We start from the raw sequence: 16,476 nt of genomic DNA, 5'->3' as shown, positions 1-16,476 counted from the left end.
ACTTTTCTTTGATTTCCATGTAATGCCAGCATCCCATAGGGGATCTCCCATGCACCTTATCAGTACTGCTTGTATTATTTATGTTATGTGTTTGATATATGCTTTAGTAGACAAGTAAATTAACGGTGACATGCAAAATTGCTGTACAATTTTCTCTCTCATATACCGTTATCTCTTCAAGGTTCCCGGTAGCTGCCCTCAAAGACCAGATTCAAAACAGTAGATTAACTTGTTTCTCCAGGTTTTAAGTTGTACACACACAGCTCTTGTTTGAAATGGGCGGTAAAGGTGTTCTTGTAGCTTTAATGCTCTACAGGCATGAGAGGAGCAGAATTTCTGGGATGGGAGAGAACTTCTTGATTAGGCCAACTGATTTAGCCAGGGGAACATATGTTAGCTCATCCAGGCTGAAATGGAAGGTTCAAGGACAGAGTCTTCAAGCGCTGGTCTGCTGTAAATTTTTAACTCTCTAAATTCTGTGAGGTGTTAATGCTTCACAATCCACCACTCAACTCAGGAGAGGGATCAAGAGGAAAAGTTGCTGTGGAAGTTTTGCCTTTCTGGTTCTCCCCAGGACACAAATGACCAGATTGGAAGATGCTCAAAAGTTTTTCTTGCCAAAAACAGTTGTGTAAAAAACTGCATATTTCAGTTGTCAATATTGCAAATTCAGAGTCACTTTAAGGATGATATAATTGCATTGCCGAAGAAAATAGAAGCAACATAGGTGCTACAAAATTACTTAATTCCTTATGTTGTCCTGTAACAACAACATGGGAAAAGTAAACGAAGCAAGGGCCCTTTAATTAAGCCACTGTGATCTTCTTGCTTTTGAATTATTCAAGAGGCAGCCTTGGGCTTGAGGCAAAGTTTATTTTGGTGTATTTATTTCAGTGGAGGTAACAGTATTAAAAGAAACTAAACATTTAGAGGAAAGCTGTTTGAATTTACTTAAAAGTACCACTAATTTTCCAAAATAATAATTTTTCTAATTTAGCTATTTTCTGCACTCCTTTGTTTAGTGTACTGTTGCATGCTGTATTTTAGAAAAATAGTTGAGCCAGATAAGGCCATTTGATACAAAGAAATTAACAGTGTATATTGGATGGTGCTGTCCCGTGAAGGTCTAAATCCAAATGTCAGAGTATCATATTTATCCCAAAGACTGGTCTGAAGACAGGGCATGTTTTACATTTCTTAGTAAAAAGATTTTTACAGTAGTTTTTTGTTTAAAACTTGTAGCTGCAACATCCTTCAGTAGTATCATAACTGAAGTAGTCTTAAGGGGTAGCTTTCAAAAGACTATTGTCTGCAGGATGCGCAGCCCTGGGTGTATGGTAAGTGATTGATTTGTAAATATTTGTAATGAAATAACCTAATGGGAAAATCAGTATTCTTCTGGTTGATGGCTTCAGTGCATTTTTAGGTAGTTTTAGCTATCCCTTACCGCATCGCTTGGGCTACACCGTCCCAAAGCTTGTACATCTGTGCGGATGAGTCTTGTATGCGTAGTTGTGGAGAATTATTTGAATGTTTTAATCTAGCAGCCTTCCCAGTAACTCACACTAACTTTTGCAACTGAACAAAATGATCCCAAGAGGTAAATTCCTCGAATCTATGAAGTTTGGGAGAGCATTTGTAGAAGGCGTAGGTAAGTCTGGATGCTATAGGAAGACAGCAGGCATGGGGATTCAGGGATTTTGTGTGGGGAAGCAAAGCGAACTGGCAGAGCTGAGTAGCAACCCTGGCTACTCAGTGTTTGGAGACCCAAAGTAAGTCATATGAAGGAGAAGATTTAGCTGAGGGACTGGCAAGGGCAGGAGGCTAAGGGGTTGTGCTGAAGGAAGCCAGCTGCACACAGGGGCAATGCTTCAGATGCTGCTCTGAGTTTGCTTTGTGGAATGCCTGTAAAGCAGGCACTGGGAAGACTTTTTTGGATGGAAAACAGAGGAGTTTTTCTGCCTTTGCCCTGGAGAGTGAAGAAACCCCTTTATTTTCTTGTCGTTTATGTATTTGCATCTCTGAGAAAGAGGCTAGAAACTTGATCTTAAACACTAGAAAAAATGGCGGGTTGTTAGATTCTTATTGGTTCATGATGGGAAGGAAGAACAATATACTTTGGGTGATTTAAGCCAAAAGAGAGTTCTATGTTTTATTGCATGGCTTTCTCTTAGGACAAAGTAAGCTTGGAGTTGGGACAGGAAGGTCTTAATGGGCAATTTTATTTGTTTTTCCTTTTCAGCATGCCAAGGTTTCTTCATCTGAGCACTAAGAGTGATGCTTGCTTTAGATGATAACCAAATTCATATAAAGCCAAATCTCTTTATGAACTGGTCTGTTGTAATCAATTCAATCTGCTATATCATACAAGGTGTGTAACAAGTCCCCATATATGTGTTTTATACAGCCATATACACCTGCACAGGTAGATGTAAAATATCACTGTCCTCAGTCCGCTTATCAAAATGGAAATATTATAAGGTGATATTTGAAAAGATGATGGTGTTGGGGGAACAACATGAGCTATAGGCTTACTTAAAAAAAACCCAACAAACCTGACTTCTGTGGTAGCATGTAATATTAACAAGCAAATTAAAAAAATGAAGTTCAGGAGAGTACTAGCATGATTTATTAAGTCTTTTCAAGTCTGGGCAGAGGAATTGTGTCACAGTAGAAATATTTTTAATGGCTCAGAGGTTTTAAAAAAAAAAGGCAAATATGTTTTCCAGGCAACACACACATTTGGAAATAAAAATATTCAGTAAGTTATTTTTGCCCATGTGTTTGAATTTGATTTCTTATAAACATATACAGAAAGTGAAGGAATTCCTGGACATTAGCTTGATTAAGAAAGCAGGGGACAGTTTGTGTAAATCCCTTTAAGGTAATTTTAAAGCAGCTTTGAACGTGACAAGTGTTTAAGTGAATTATGTTGATAGACAGGTTTCATTAATTAAAGTGATGTCATTTGGTGTCTTAAAGAGATGCTCTGCTATTTCATTCCGGGCAGTGTAATTGGAGGTCAACACGTGGTCTGCTTTACTTTTAAAGTAACCACTGTGCTCATTTTAAAAGGGTGATGTCAGTCCTTTTCACATTTGAATGTATTAGCGAGCAAAAGGAGGGGCGTTTATTGCAATTTCTTGTTCTGGAAATGGTGCTTAACTGCATTCAGAGCAGGGGATTTTCCAGTGAGGAGTCTGGCACTGGGCCTCATGGTGGTCACCTTCAGCGGGAGTGCTGAAATCTGTCCTTATGGGAAACCTTAAAAAAACAAAACATAACAAAACAAACTGCCAAATAGTTGCACAGTGTGTACTTCTGAACACTACGGGTTGGGTTTTCTTTCCTACATGGGCCCAGTTTTTGTCACAAGAGGCTGAAGGAGAAGGGGAAAAGGGACATGCCCGCTCCTTGCAGGTGCTCTCCAGCTGGCCAGGGGATGTTGCATGGCACCCATCTGCCCTTGACCTGGCTCTAGGGTCAGGCCAGCAGGTCAAACAGGACGGGCGTCTCTTGTCGCATTCAGGACACTCTCTGCCATAAAGATGAAACTCAAGAGGTTTGTAATCTCTCCCAGCAGGAATCATTGCTGCCTGGGTGCCCAGCAGTGAACCGCTGAGGTGAGGTAACTGAGGAGATAACAAGGCCACCCCCTCGCCAACCTCCGTTGTCTCAGAGGCCTGCCACAATAAAACAATTAATTTCTTCACCACTCCGACGGATAAAGATAACCTCTCTTTGAGGTTAATTTGGCAGCTATGCAGGCCTTTTAATGAAGATGCTGCAAGCAAAGTGATTTCTTGGCCGCTGCCTGCTGGTGTCACACCGAATTTGGGGGAACTGGGGCCCCCTCGCCTCCCCAGTTTCTATCTGAAGTCATCTGTCTTGTCGGATCCTGGGGTATGCTTAAGGATGTTGGCAAAAAGTCCTTGAGAAACACTTCATTTGGGGCTTTTTGACAAGAGAGCGAGGTTTTCAGCTCTCTTGGCTGACAGAACAAGCTGTAAGGTTTAACACTCATTGGTTTTGCACCAGACTCATTGTAGATGTGACAGTGTGTCCTAAATTCAGTTCAGAGCTGTCAGCAAACTCCAATTGAGGCATTTTGCCAGTGCCTTAGACTTGCCCCTTTATCCCTCACTATCAAGTTCTTCTGTATGAAGTTTATGTTAAACAGGCTTTCATTTTGTTGAAGGTAGCAGTGTTTGAGATAGATTTATATATTTGCGTTTCTAGTTACCTGTACTTTGTCCTTGAGTCTTGTTTCTTTTAAAAATAACTACCCTGAGTTTTGACCCTCAGAAGTAGCTTTATCATGAAAATGTCAGTACAGAACAGAGCTACCCAAGAGTAACAATTGGTCTTTGACTACATGCAGGAGGGTGCTCCACCATGATCCTCCCTTTGATAACCTTAATCTCCATGGACTGAGGTCACTACAGTATTAATTACCTTCCAGAGATTTAATTCCTTTTATATTTCTGCTTTAGAAGGCATTGGTAAACATGTAATGAAAAGGCATCTATTTCAATGGATGTGTAGTAGATGCCTCTGCAAGTGCCAGGAGTTTTAAGGGTGGCTTTGAAGTTCAAGAACTGAGCTGGGAGTTCCTGCCTGACTTGCAGAGATATATCTTTCATGATATGTAACTGAGAACACGTAAATAATTATCTACGGTGCAGGTCCTTAGAGTACCTGGCACAAAATAGTTTAATTATTTTAAGAGCTGTGTTTGAAAGCAAAGCGCTCACGCAGCAGTTGACTGGAGAACTAGGAAAGTGATTTGCCTCCTTCCATTTTCTATTTTTTCCTTTCAGATAATAAGATTTTGATGAAGAGGCATCTGGTTATGGGTTGTGGTGTGTGGTTTTTCATTGTTGTTTTTCGTTGTTTTTTCCCTTAATTGTTGTTTGTCAAGGACACCTCCTTTTTACTGTAGAACATACTTGTTTCTACAAGTCTCCTTAGATAAGAATGCTAAGAATTATCTAATGTGATTGAAAGAAGTTTTCTTTATCATAAAAGATTTGTGACAAACTCAGTGGGCTTTGCATCGGTGTCAGATCTCCATCAGCACAATAGAATTGGTAATTCTTAGTGTCGCAAGGGTCACAGAATACATGCAGTGTGGACTGCGAGGCAGCTGCTGTCACGGAGCCCCTGCAGCACTGACTACAGACCCTGTGGTGCAGACCCTGTGCAGTTTGGGATATATGAAGTGGCCCTGAATGCTTGGTGGAGTAAAGCGGTGGTTTCAGTCCTGTTGCTGCTGTTGGCGAGAAATGCATGGAGCCGAAGTAAAGCTGTTTTTACCGCAAGTCTCTGAGCAGTCGGGGCAGTATAAACACCATCTGCAGTCCCGACAGGTGGTTAATCCCACCTATATACAGGGCGTATGTCAAAGCCATTGACTCCAGATAATTCAATTTCTAGTCATTACCATGCTGGAGACAATTTCCAGGAATGGGGTGTGCATAGAGGAAAAGGACAAAAAAGGACACCACCACTAGAAACAGGGGGAACTGAAGAGAAAATAACACCTTTTAAGTTCTGATTTGCTGGATATCTGTCCTGCTTGAATAAGCAAGGATATGTATCTGAACAAAAATTATAGTGTTTTATTTTTAATAAATTAATTTAATAAATTGTGGGTTAGATAATTTTGTTCATACCTATCTTAGAGTGGCTTGTTTTAATTATTAACATTTATGTAACGGATACGTTCGATAAGACAATTTCAATGTAGATCCAATGCCTGTAAATTTTAAGAAAAAAATGTTAAGCATACTTGCCTAGAAGAAGAAGGGGAAAAATTTTTCTTTAGGCCTTTTCCATGCAGTCAGAGTTTCAAGACCTGATTTCCCTGACAAAGGTACCACGAAGAAGGAGTACAGTATACATGGAGGAACAGAAGAGGTTTTCATACACTGAGATTGAATCAAAGCAAAATGAGACTGTTTAGAAGTTGCTGGATTTATTCATTGGGAGTGAAGTTTAAAAGCTTGTTATGTTTCGTAATGCAGTTTGTTTGGTTATGCAGCTGAAAATCTGTTTTTAAATTTTTTTTGATAGGAATAAGAAGTCATGCTTCAGGACAAAACATGAAAGCAAATTATTTTTATGCCTACCGAGAGAAGTTTCAGCGCTTTACATAAAAACAGAAAAGCTTCCCACACATTTTAAAGCTCTGTATGTGAACTGTATATTGCTGCCAAGGAAAGTGCATGCTTTTATTTGAGTTGATACATTTTAATTGGCTTTTAAGTGGCTCATGAATAAAACTGCATCACATTAATATATTGTCTCTCATTTAGTAAGTATGCAAGCATCTGAATTGTTTAGTAAGGAGGCTGATGGGCGTTTTTGAAAAACTGATAAACAACCTCTCTTCTGCGTTATTGTCCCCTTCCTTTTCCGTGTGTGTCAGTGAGATTTGATTTCTGATTTGAGAGTCATTCCCCACCATTTCCTGCTGCCTTCTGAGGAAATTGTTTTCTCTTTTATTCTGTTTGAAAATTTCACTGTGTTCCACTGTTTTTGCAGAGATGCTCTGTTTTGTTTGTTTTTTCAAGCAGTACCCTGAGTCTAATAACTGCTTTGTATGCTTGGATGGAGGCTTGGAGAGAGGAAGAAAAAAGCAGGGTATCCATCCTGCTCTCATTCTCTGCTGCGTGTGCCAAGCATCCTGGTACAAAACCAGCTCTCCTCTCTTTCCTGCTGAACAGAAGCAGTAGATCCAGCAAGAAGGCACGCTCTGGCCCTAAGGAGGGCCTGAGAAGCGTGGCAGACAACCATACAAAATGACATTACAGGGGTGCTACTCTTTGCTATCAGTTGTTTGAGTCTAAGTTATTTAATAGTGCAAAGGGTGGTTCCCCGGTTTAATGGGCTGTTAGCTAAACAACTGTACAGGTAGCCCTGTGAATATGTGCAGCCACTCCCCTTTTCCTTTAATTATCCATTTTTATCGTGTTTCCCCATCTACGCCTCTACATGGCTTCTGAAGCTGGTTTTCTTACTTGGATGCCTCCATCCCGTCCTTCGCGCTGCTGCTCCTGCGCGAAATGCAGCTGTGTGAGCTGCGCAGATGGGAACAGCCCAATGCACAGAGAACGTACAGAGAGCTGCTGCCTTGCTGTGAAGCAGAAAGCTTTACAAAACGGGTGCTGTTGACAGGCTAACTAGTGGTTTCGGTAAACGTTGCAGGGGTTGACATTTCGTGTAAAAGAATGGGAAAAATATACATTGTAGGATTTTGCCGTTGCTCGTGAATAATCCCATTGATGTTCCACTGACTAGTCATAGAACGAGAGCTAGCAAATTCAGGTTACTGTGTATTTATATTATAAATTCCTCCATTATTCTGCCAAGAAACAATAGAGCACAGTTTCTCTGAAACTGGGAGAGAATGCAGAATTGGTTTTCACTTAATTAGCTCTTTTGAAACAAGCCTCTTTGAGAAGCAGGATGTTGTTAGTCCACTGTGTAAAGACAGTGTAACAATACACCTAACACATATTCCAGAAACAGCTGTATGCAGGGGATGTATTTCAGAGGTCAAAATAGCTCAATAGCTCTCAAAAAGAAATGAGAATTTACACGCATGCAGCTTTGTCAAGAAGTCTGTACAAGCACAGAAAATTTGTCAGTCGTTGAAAAATTAATGTCAAAATGTGCAGTGGAAATATCATCATCTCACAAAAACATAGGTTTACCTTAATTAGAAGCCTATTTCGATAGTCGATGTCTTCATTCTGTACTGAGACAGCTAAAAAAGAGTAAGAATAGGGTTCACTGAGCATTAAAAATACAGGATTTGGCTTAGAAAATTGAAATGTGGTCAGTAATTTATACTGTAGTTTGCTTTCCATTTCTTAAAACTCGTCTAAGTTTTAAATGCTTTCAAACGCGTTTGTAATTGTGTTAAATATGTATAAGACTTGTTTCCCTGAAGATAGTATCAAATAAATGTAACAGAATACAAATTGTCTTCACCTTTAATTGCTTTTGTCCTTGGAAAAGGTTCATGTTTATAAGTGAGATAGTTCAGTGAGCTGTTAGTCTTGCAGTTGCTGTCTGTTGAAATTTCATCAAGATTCTCATCACCACTTAAGAGCATGGAAAAGTAGTTAAGACTCTTCAGGTGGCTGTGGAATGTAAGATTTTAAGAAAGAAAATGAATCACAGTGCTCAGCACCTCAAGGCAATCAGTACCTGGAGGAAAGAGTGTCAGGACAGATACTCAGTTTAGGAGAGAATAGTGGAGGAGAAACCTTTACTGTGCACCAGTTTCATCCTGAGCATTGTTGAATTGCTTAAGTTTTGCTTTGTGTTTCTAAACACAACCACAGCACATGAAAGAGCACTGCAGCATTTCACAGTTGACCCACGTGAGTCTTTTAACTTCCACGCTGACTTAAGTTTTGATTCAGGAGAGCATTTGCAAACATTTGTTAGTCCATTCCTGTTTGACATTTTAGCATATATGTAAATAATTTTCTCAAGGCCTTTAATCCTCAGAGTTTGCAAGTCAGAGGGTAGTTAATGAAGATTGCATGATACAGACAACTGGACACTTCTTTATGGATCAAGATCTTATGCAAAGCACTGGTTTTAATCCTTGCATCATCTAATTCCCATTTGCAGTTTTGGTTTTAATTTCAGCAGCTACACTGTTTTCTTCTTTTTACAATCCTGAAAGAGGGAACCAACCAAGGCCACGATTTAATCAAATTGTACCTGTTGTTGCTAAATGCAGTAGCTTAGTTGCAATTAGAAAGGAAAGTCGGTAAGGAAAGATTGTATTTGTCAAGTCATTTTATGGGAAGGATCACTTAAAACCCTAAATTCTGAACTTGTGTAAATAGAGAGCTACGAAGTTCTTCTCTTGTCCACCTCAAAGCGATCAAAAACATGATCTAAACAACAAATACCAGTCTGAGGGCAAAGCCTTACCAGATTGCTGGAGAACACTTAAATAACAAGGTAGATGTGCCTGACACGAGCAAACTAGCAATTTGCCTCCGTTTCTGCAAAACCTACCTTTTCCTTGAGGTGTGTAAAATTAATTAGGAGCTCACATGTCAAGCAAATGGACATTCCAGAGCGCTTGAAAACGATCATTTAAAATATCAATTTAAAAAGTTACAAAGCTTCTGCAGTTACTCTGGGCAGAGTAACTTCCTGTGAATTTATTTTGTGTATTAATAGCTAACTCTGCTCCCATCCCTTTTCTCTCATCACAGCCTTACCTTGCTAGTATTCCCATCAGGTCCTTTATCAGAGGGATCGGCCGGTCCCTGGCCCACTGCAGTTCCAAATGGTGGAGCTGGGGACAAACCTCTGCCCAGAAAGTTGGAGAGAGCAGCTGTGGACTGGTCGGGAGCTGCCGAGATGGCTCCAGGTGCTATGGAAGCCACCTCAAAACTTGCACTGGGCCTAAGTCTGGTGTACCGTGCACAAGGGTGGTCCTAGCAGAGAGAAACATCGTACAAACTCATGTCAAAATGCTTCTTATTCCTTTGAATGGTCCATCCCTTAACGTTATTCTGGGTAATAAAGTGAAGCAAAATGCTCAGTTGAGTTTTACAAATACACAAGTATTGCCTTGGTAAGATTTTTCTGGTAAGGCAAGTGGCTCCTTGAAGTTCATGTTTATAGGAATAAAAGGATATGCATTTTTTTTTAAAAAGACTAGTTTATCTGCATGGAGATAAAACCTTTCAGAAAATAACCTGAACTTGGGATGGCATCTCAAACTGAGTTTTATTTATGCAGTACCATACTGAAAAGGATGAGGCAGGTACCTAGTACGGTTGCATGTTCAGCCATCTGCTGGTTGAAGTGATTTCTTCTTGTTGCTTAAGATAAAGTACATCTTTTAAGTCTGTGTTAATACTCCAAGGCTTTCAAAGCACTTAACAAGCCTGGCATTTGCAGGCTGGTGGTATGTTTTGCATAATATCAATAGCTTGTCTTGTCTTTCTCTTCTTTGTGGTACTTTCATACAGGCCCTCTGCCCAACATGACTGCAAGTGGAAACCGTTTTTTGTCTTTTGAAATCTTAATTCCAGCAGGCCAGGTGGTTGGGTGAAGCTTCCAGTATTTACCTAGCCAAAAAGGTTTTGCAAAGCCTACCTGAGTTTTAGTAGGTGAATCAGCTGTATTTTTTTGTAATTTTACAGAGCCCTTGATGCAATATATTCAAACAGATGCAAGAAATGCTGTTGGATCTCTTTGGGTGGTTGAATTGTGATTTCTATTAACACTGCTTTGGCTTAGTGCACTCTGTTTCCTGGTCAGTTGAGGATGAATTTGGATGGAGGCACTGGCAAGGCTATAGTATTTACATAATGCCCTTTTTTTTTTCTGTGAACCCTGAATATGGATGGAAACAGTCTCTAATCTTCTTAGTGATCTCAGCAAAGATTGAATGCTTTAGGTCAAGCAGGGGTTTGGATAGGCTCAGTTAGGAAAAATAATTTTTTTTTTAAATCCCAGCTCTTCACAATGATTGGAAATGGAAATACTTACAGACCAAGCTACGTGATGTTTTGGTTGTTAATAATGTTTTTTATATTTTACCAGTTTGCAAAGACCACGTAATTTGTTTTCAACCGTACTTTTTGAGACTACTTGGAAACAGAACAAACATCCCTTGTGTTAAGCTCTGGACACTCTTTGCATTCATTCCCCCTAGGATAGCTTTAAGTTGTACCATGAGGGATGAAAATGAAAGCATCAGAATAAGCAGCATACAGAAGCTTCCTTTCCTTGATGAACACCAAATGGCTGGAAAAGACTGGAGACCTGATCTTAATCCTTCTTGCACCTCGACCACTATGACATGGCAAGAGCAGGAGTTCATTAGGTGTCTGTCCTTTCATATCTCAATTATTCAAACATTCTGGCTGTGATTTTTGTGTTACAGTAACATAGCTTTTCAAACACTACTATCAAAAAATCAAATATGTGCTTTTTATTTTTTTTTAAAGTGGATAAATATCCTGAACTTGGTCTACAAGTGACATTTCGTACTTGATTTGCCTTGCCTGCGTAGATTTTGCAGTATTTTTTAATGTGGAAGTGATAGTTTGTCAACAACATGCTCTGACTAACATGCAAGTACAGTATATTCCAATGGAGGGGAAAAAGTCTGTCCTGTTTGCATTTTCCTTTTTCTTCAGGCTTACCTTCACCAATTCAAAAATTTATGCTAAGTCACTTGACTTAATGTTACCGCAAGAGTTTTTTGTATGTAATGCATCTTCACATAATGTAATACCACTCAGAGATTGATTTTTCAGAACATGAAAGTTAGTAGGAGCTAGTGCCCCTCTTTCAATATCTGCAGTCTAACATTTACAAACCAAATGGTTAACTTTTTATGTGGTTGCTTTTATAACTAAGTTTAGCAGCAGGCATTTAATTTTTGGTTTTTGCTTTACTTCTTGTTCAATAATAGAATCAAGATTATATCCATCCCCTGCTTGCACTTGCCACTGCTGCATTTCATTAATTTCTCAATATTTAATGCAAATTGCTTCTAATTAACATGCTTCTAAATAAAGAAAAAAAAATATTAAAAACCTGTGTGCAATCTGTATAATAATAAAACTTTATTCTCAGCTGTGAAGACTCATACCATTTTATGACCTTTTTGAAATTGCTGTTGTTGTTATTCTGATAGTTATTGTTATTCCTGTAAGTGGTTTATTTTAGAATGAAACCCTTTTTATCTGTGCTATAATTAATAACCAGAAATAGCTTACTGAAAATATAGTAAGGCAGGTAAGCACATGATTAGTTACTGAGAGAAAGGAACACAAATTAACCATACTCAAAATCTGGTCTTTCAAGTGTTCTGACTTTTTCATTATGTTAAAGGAAATATTTAATAGCTTCTATCTTTGTGATATGCATTGTCACTGTAGCACACATGAGAGGACCATCTGTTATAGATGCAAAGGAGGTGATATGATTTGTTAAAAAGGAAGGAAGGCAGGCAGACAGGCAGGCAGGCATATTCCCACACAGACATATACTGTTACCTTATAGTCTTTTTATGACTAAAATGAGATGTGTATATATATATGTATATATATATTTATGGATATAATAATCAGAATAGGATATTGCAGGAGTCCAAATTGTGCCTATGAAAATTTATCCAAGAAGTTGCCTAAATCTGACCTACCTCTGAAGTCTGTATTGTTATTCTGATTGGAAAAAATAAAATATAACGAGGGGGCTGTGGTCTTAGAAGGCAACATGTCAGTGAGACAGAGCCAATCTAAACCTGAAGAGATGGTTCTGCCCTTCCTCCCTTTCCCCCTCTCTCCCTGCTCTGACAGTGTGTTCCCCTTGCTCCTGTTTGCCTGTACTACTACGCCTGTGTCCATGCCATGAGGAATTATTGTGTCCTGCCCCGCTTCCTCTGTGGTGTTAATTTTTGCCTGAGTGAGTAATTCTCTCTGAGCGAGGGCATGAACTCCAGTGCCAGCATCAGGGCATCTGTGGACACGCACGGCTGGAGGCCTCAGGACTGCACCTTTTGGTGGCAGTATGGATTTAAATCAAATGGAAAGCAATCTGGAAAAGCAGCCCGAGCTTTACACGCGTTGTGCCCCTTGTTACCGCCGTGTTCACTGTAATAACAGGAGAGATTTAGACAAATGTGCCACTAGGCTCATTAAGGGCTCTTCTTCTAAAGAGGCTTTTGTCTCAAGCTTTGGGGCTGGAGATCTGAATGCAGCCACCTAGCACCTCAGGTTTTGGTTTGTTCTTAGTTTTAGCTCTATAGCTATAAGTACAGCTATATATATAATAAATAGCTACTATAAAACCACAGCGACAAGATAAATTTTAAGGCCTTGGTTAAGATTTTGTTTTATTTTAATATATGCACCAGTGTGATATATGGGTGCTCTAGTTTTGCCTTTGGGTTTTTCATTTAAAACTGTTTAGGGAACAAATTATAGATGTTATTTTGTTCTGTCCGTTTCCAGCCAAGATTTCCGTGACTAATACTTACAGGTGATGGATTTGCCTTAGGGGAAAAAATTATTGCAACTATTAGCATCAATGCTGAGCAATTCAACAGTAGTAGAAGCTGGATGTTCATGAAGCTTGATGGTGCTCATACCGTTCAGGTTCTCTGTTTTAAATAAAAAGGCTGGTCTCAGTGAAACTTGTCTTGTTGCAAATGGGAGCTGCATGTTTCACTCTAAAAGCAATGCTGGACTGACTTACTGCTTAACAGTAGTTGTGAATTATTAGTAGGGATTTGTGTAGGCTTTCAGAGTTTTTGGAGGTTTAGCGTATCTGAAAGCATTTATCAGTGTTTCTTTACATCAGCTGTGCTTGTGTCTGGAAATGTTAATGAATGTCTGAGATGAAGCAACAAGCCTGTGCTTCCATGATTCTTACTAATTTTTGAAACCTTTGTATTGCTTTAAATAAATTAAATCAGAGTTTCAGCTTGATGATTGCATTTTACTTTTGTCCTTGCTTCACCTTCTATCCTCTCATAAATTGATAGAGACACTGTTCTCTTCCACATTCGTAGGAAGCTAAACAACACTTACCTTGTTAAAGCTGGTTTGAATTCAGTAAATTTTCCCAAAATTTGATACTGTAAGATTGCTTTTTATCTTCTTCACAATGATGTTGTCTCTTTTATTTGTTTGTTTGTTTGTTTGTTTGTTTGTTTGTTTGTTTATGAAAAGGCAGTGTCTTGGTTTTCAAAGATTTTCAGGATGTGGCCAACCAGTCCCCTTGCCATCCTTATAGAACTCATAAAATAAATGGTGGCAGAAGGTTTAGAAAATGCACACCCATTTCTACCTGAACTTGAATGTCTCATGGATTTTTGTGCCCTAAATATTCCATTGCATTTGATTTCATGTTAGCTCATGCTCTGTAGCATTAATGAAAGCAATGGGGCATTGTTTTGATATTACTCTTTATTTTTCTCTCTAGCTGTGTGCTGCCCACCTGCCAACCCGATCAGAGGCACCGAACCACTATCAAGCAGTATGTCGGGCTCTGTTTACAGAAACAATGGAACTGTACACTTTCTTGGCCAAAATTAAAAGTGCAAAAGAGGTAAGCAGTCTGAGAAGGTTTTCTGCTTTTGAGCTCATTACTGTGTGAACCAGGCTTACAAAATCACTTTTGTACCCAGCCACTAGTGAATGTCAGATGCTTGAGGAAATGATCTGTAGTGTTCAGAGACAGCAGTTCTACAGCTGAAATTTTTTTTTCTTTTGGCGTGTAAGCATTTACAGGTGTCTTGTAGAAATAGTTTTTGATTGTGACTAACCTATTTGGGAGTAAAAAAAAAGATATTTTCTTGGGGGGTTACACATTGCATATGTGCATCCATTCCTGCATGCTTATGTGCAAGGTCTCAAAACTTCTCTGGTGTTTCAGGGATGTTGTGAAGTGTCAGAGCTTTACCTGTTGTTCCTCACCTCCTTCTCATGCCATGTCTTTGGCTGAGAATTATCCAAGATTCTACTTGCTGATGTTTTGTCCCCAGCCAGCAGCTTTCCTTACTTATGATGTGATTGCCTTGTTTGTCTCTCGCATAGGCTTCACCACAGAGCCAACTTAAAAAAAGAAAAATTTCTGCCTGTAGATCATGATGCTGATGTTCACTGCCCGCGTGGATGTTACTGTGGACTGAAGGGCCATCCTATGAACCACTGCAGTTAAATGGTCTGGCTGAAGATAACTTGTAGGGTGGGCAGATGATTTTTAACTGAGATAGCTTCAGTGATCTGGCCTGCAGAATGGCTCCATAAACAATTTTGTTAACGCAGTGCAGGTGTTGGTTACATTGGAAAACTAGTAGGTGAGGGGAAGGGCAGGGAAGGGAAAGATGCTTCTTAAAGCTGGTTTCTTCACCAAAGCTACCTTGTCACGTAATGACACTCTCATAATTTTTCTTTTTAATAAATCCCTGAAGGATTTTCTTTTCTTTGTAAGTCAGTACCTTTGAAAAGCAGGATGGGATTTTACAGCCTGATCTAAAAACTTTTCTGCTGCAAGAGACAGAGCTATTCCACCCATGCACACATACTCCCAGTGTTTTCCTTCGTCTGGTTTTTGGAAACAAACACAGCATATACCTCCCCCCAAAAACAAGAAGTCATTCCTTGTCAGATTAATGAGCTGAATCAACTCATCAAAGGGTCAGATGAAGCTCAAAGCAGCACAAGAGAGCTTTTATGTTCACGCTGCTGAGGGAAGACACAAACCAGGCAGAGGCACAGAGGACTGGCGCTGTCTTTTCTTCCTGGTGGAGATGCATCTGTCCAAGGGGGAGAATCCTTCAGAGATGTTTTTCTGTTGCACAGGGTCAAGTTTCATCTCCATTTTTCCTCCTTTAACTGAAGCAGCATCACACAAGGATAATTTTGACAGTGTTAGCACAACTAAAGAGCCACCTGTTTTCCAAAGTGCCTGTGTTGTGGTTCATCTGCATCCAACATGCCTGATACAGCGAGCAGACAGTGTAGAGTGTCTCTGTGCTAAGTCTGTCTCCTGAACCGTGACATCATTAATTTCACATCTTGTTTTTTGACTGCTCCTAAATGTTCTGACCACCAGATATACTTATTGAGAGACCTGTGCTAGAAATGCCTCTACTAACAGCTATTGCAAAGTCCATGTTGAGGCTCAAAGATTAGACCCTTTGGAGTTCTTTCTACTCAGATATTAATTGTGTTTCCAGTAGTTCTTGAACATTTTGGCCACAGTAAGCACTATTATGACATGTCTGTTGTCAATGTCAAAACAAAATATCGTCTTTTATAACCACTTCAAGTTAACCTAACAATAATGTTTTAAAATTTAGTTTTTAAATAGAGGGGTGTTTTGAATTTGCAAATTATTTAATCACCTTGTAATTGGATATGAAAAACCAACAGCATCTGATCACACCATAGAGCATACTATGAGTTAATCCCAAATGAAAGAAACCATTTGCCTCTCAAAGGTTGTTAGGCATTGATTCAAAGCACATTTAGGTCAAAGGAAGTAATCCTTCCAGATGGAATTTTGGCCCTACTGAAATGAGTACGACTTTTATTGCTGCACCTAACCAAGGCCAGAATTTTGATATTCTGATTTCATTTTACACTGGGTCAGTCCCCCTGTAGCCATGCAAGAAGTGACCAAGTGAACTGTCTTACAAGCAGCTTCTGGAGTCTGGATACTTTGGTTTTATGATGTGTTTGATCCTTGCTTATAGCTTTCGTTTGACTATAGATTTGGAATATATTTAATTTTGAAAATAAGGTAGCATACAAAGAAAAAGATCCATGTGAAGAAAATATGAGGTGGAATGCTTTAAATCTTGCTAGACCATTTTAAAATGACCTCTGTAGTTTATACTTTAGGCAAGTAGGAATCATATGATCACACTAGGTTTGTGCCAGTAAAAGCTGTGGTGTTGTTTATGTGCTT

The 16,476-nt window shown here is 39.3% G+C and overlaps 1 protein-coding gene across 2 annotated transcripts in view; it reads left to right on the top strand.

Moving 5' to 3' along the window:
* The window catches only part of SPIRE1 (spire type actin nucleation factor 1), a 132,209-nt gene that overhangs the window by 66,415 nt on the left and 49,318 nt on the right, over nucleotides 1-16,476 (top strand). For both annotated transcript variants that reach the window (XM_065831082.2, XM_071804269.1), the window contains exon 4: nucleotides 13,984-14,109. In XM_065831082.2, the coding sequence (XP_065687154.1) occupies nucleotides 13,984-14,109 (126 nt within the window). The remainder of the gene's footprint in view (nucleotides 1-13,983; nucleotides 14,110-16,476) is intronic.

This window comes from Patagioenas fasciata, chromosome 2, assembly GCF_037038585.1.
Source record: "Patagioenas fasciata isolate bPatFas1 chromosome 2, bPatFas1.hap1, whole genome shotgun sequence".
NCBI lineage: Eukaryota > Metazoa > Chordata > Aves > Columbiformes > Columbidae > Patagioenas > Patagioenas fasciata.
The sequence above is the reverse complement of the archived record's forward strand: the minus strand, read 5'-3'. Positions and strand labels throughout refer to the sequence as shown.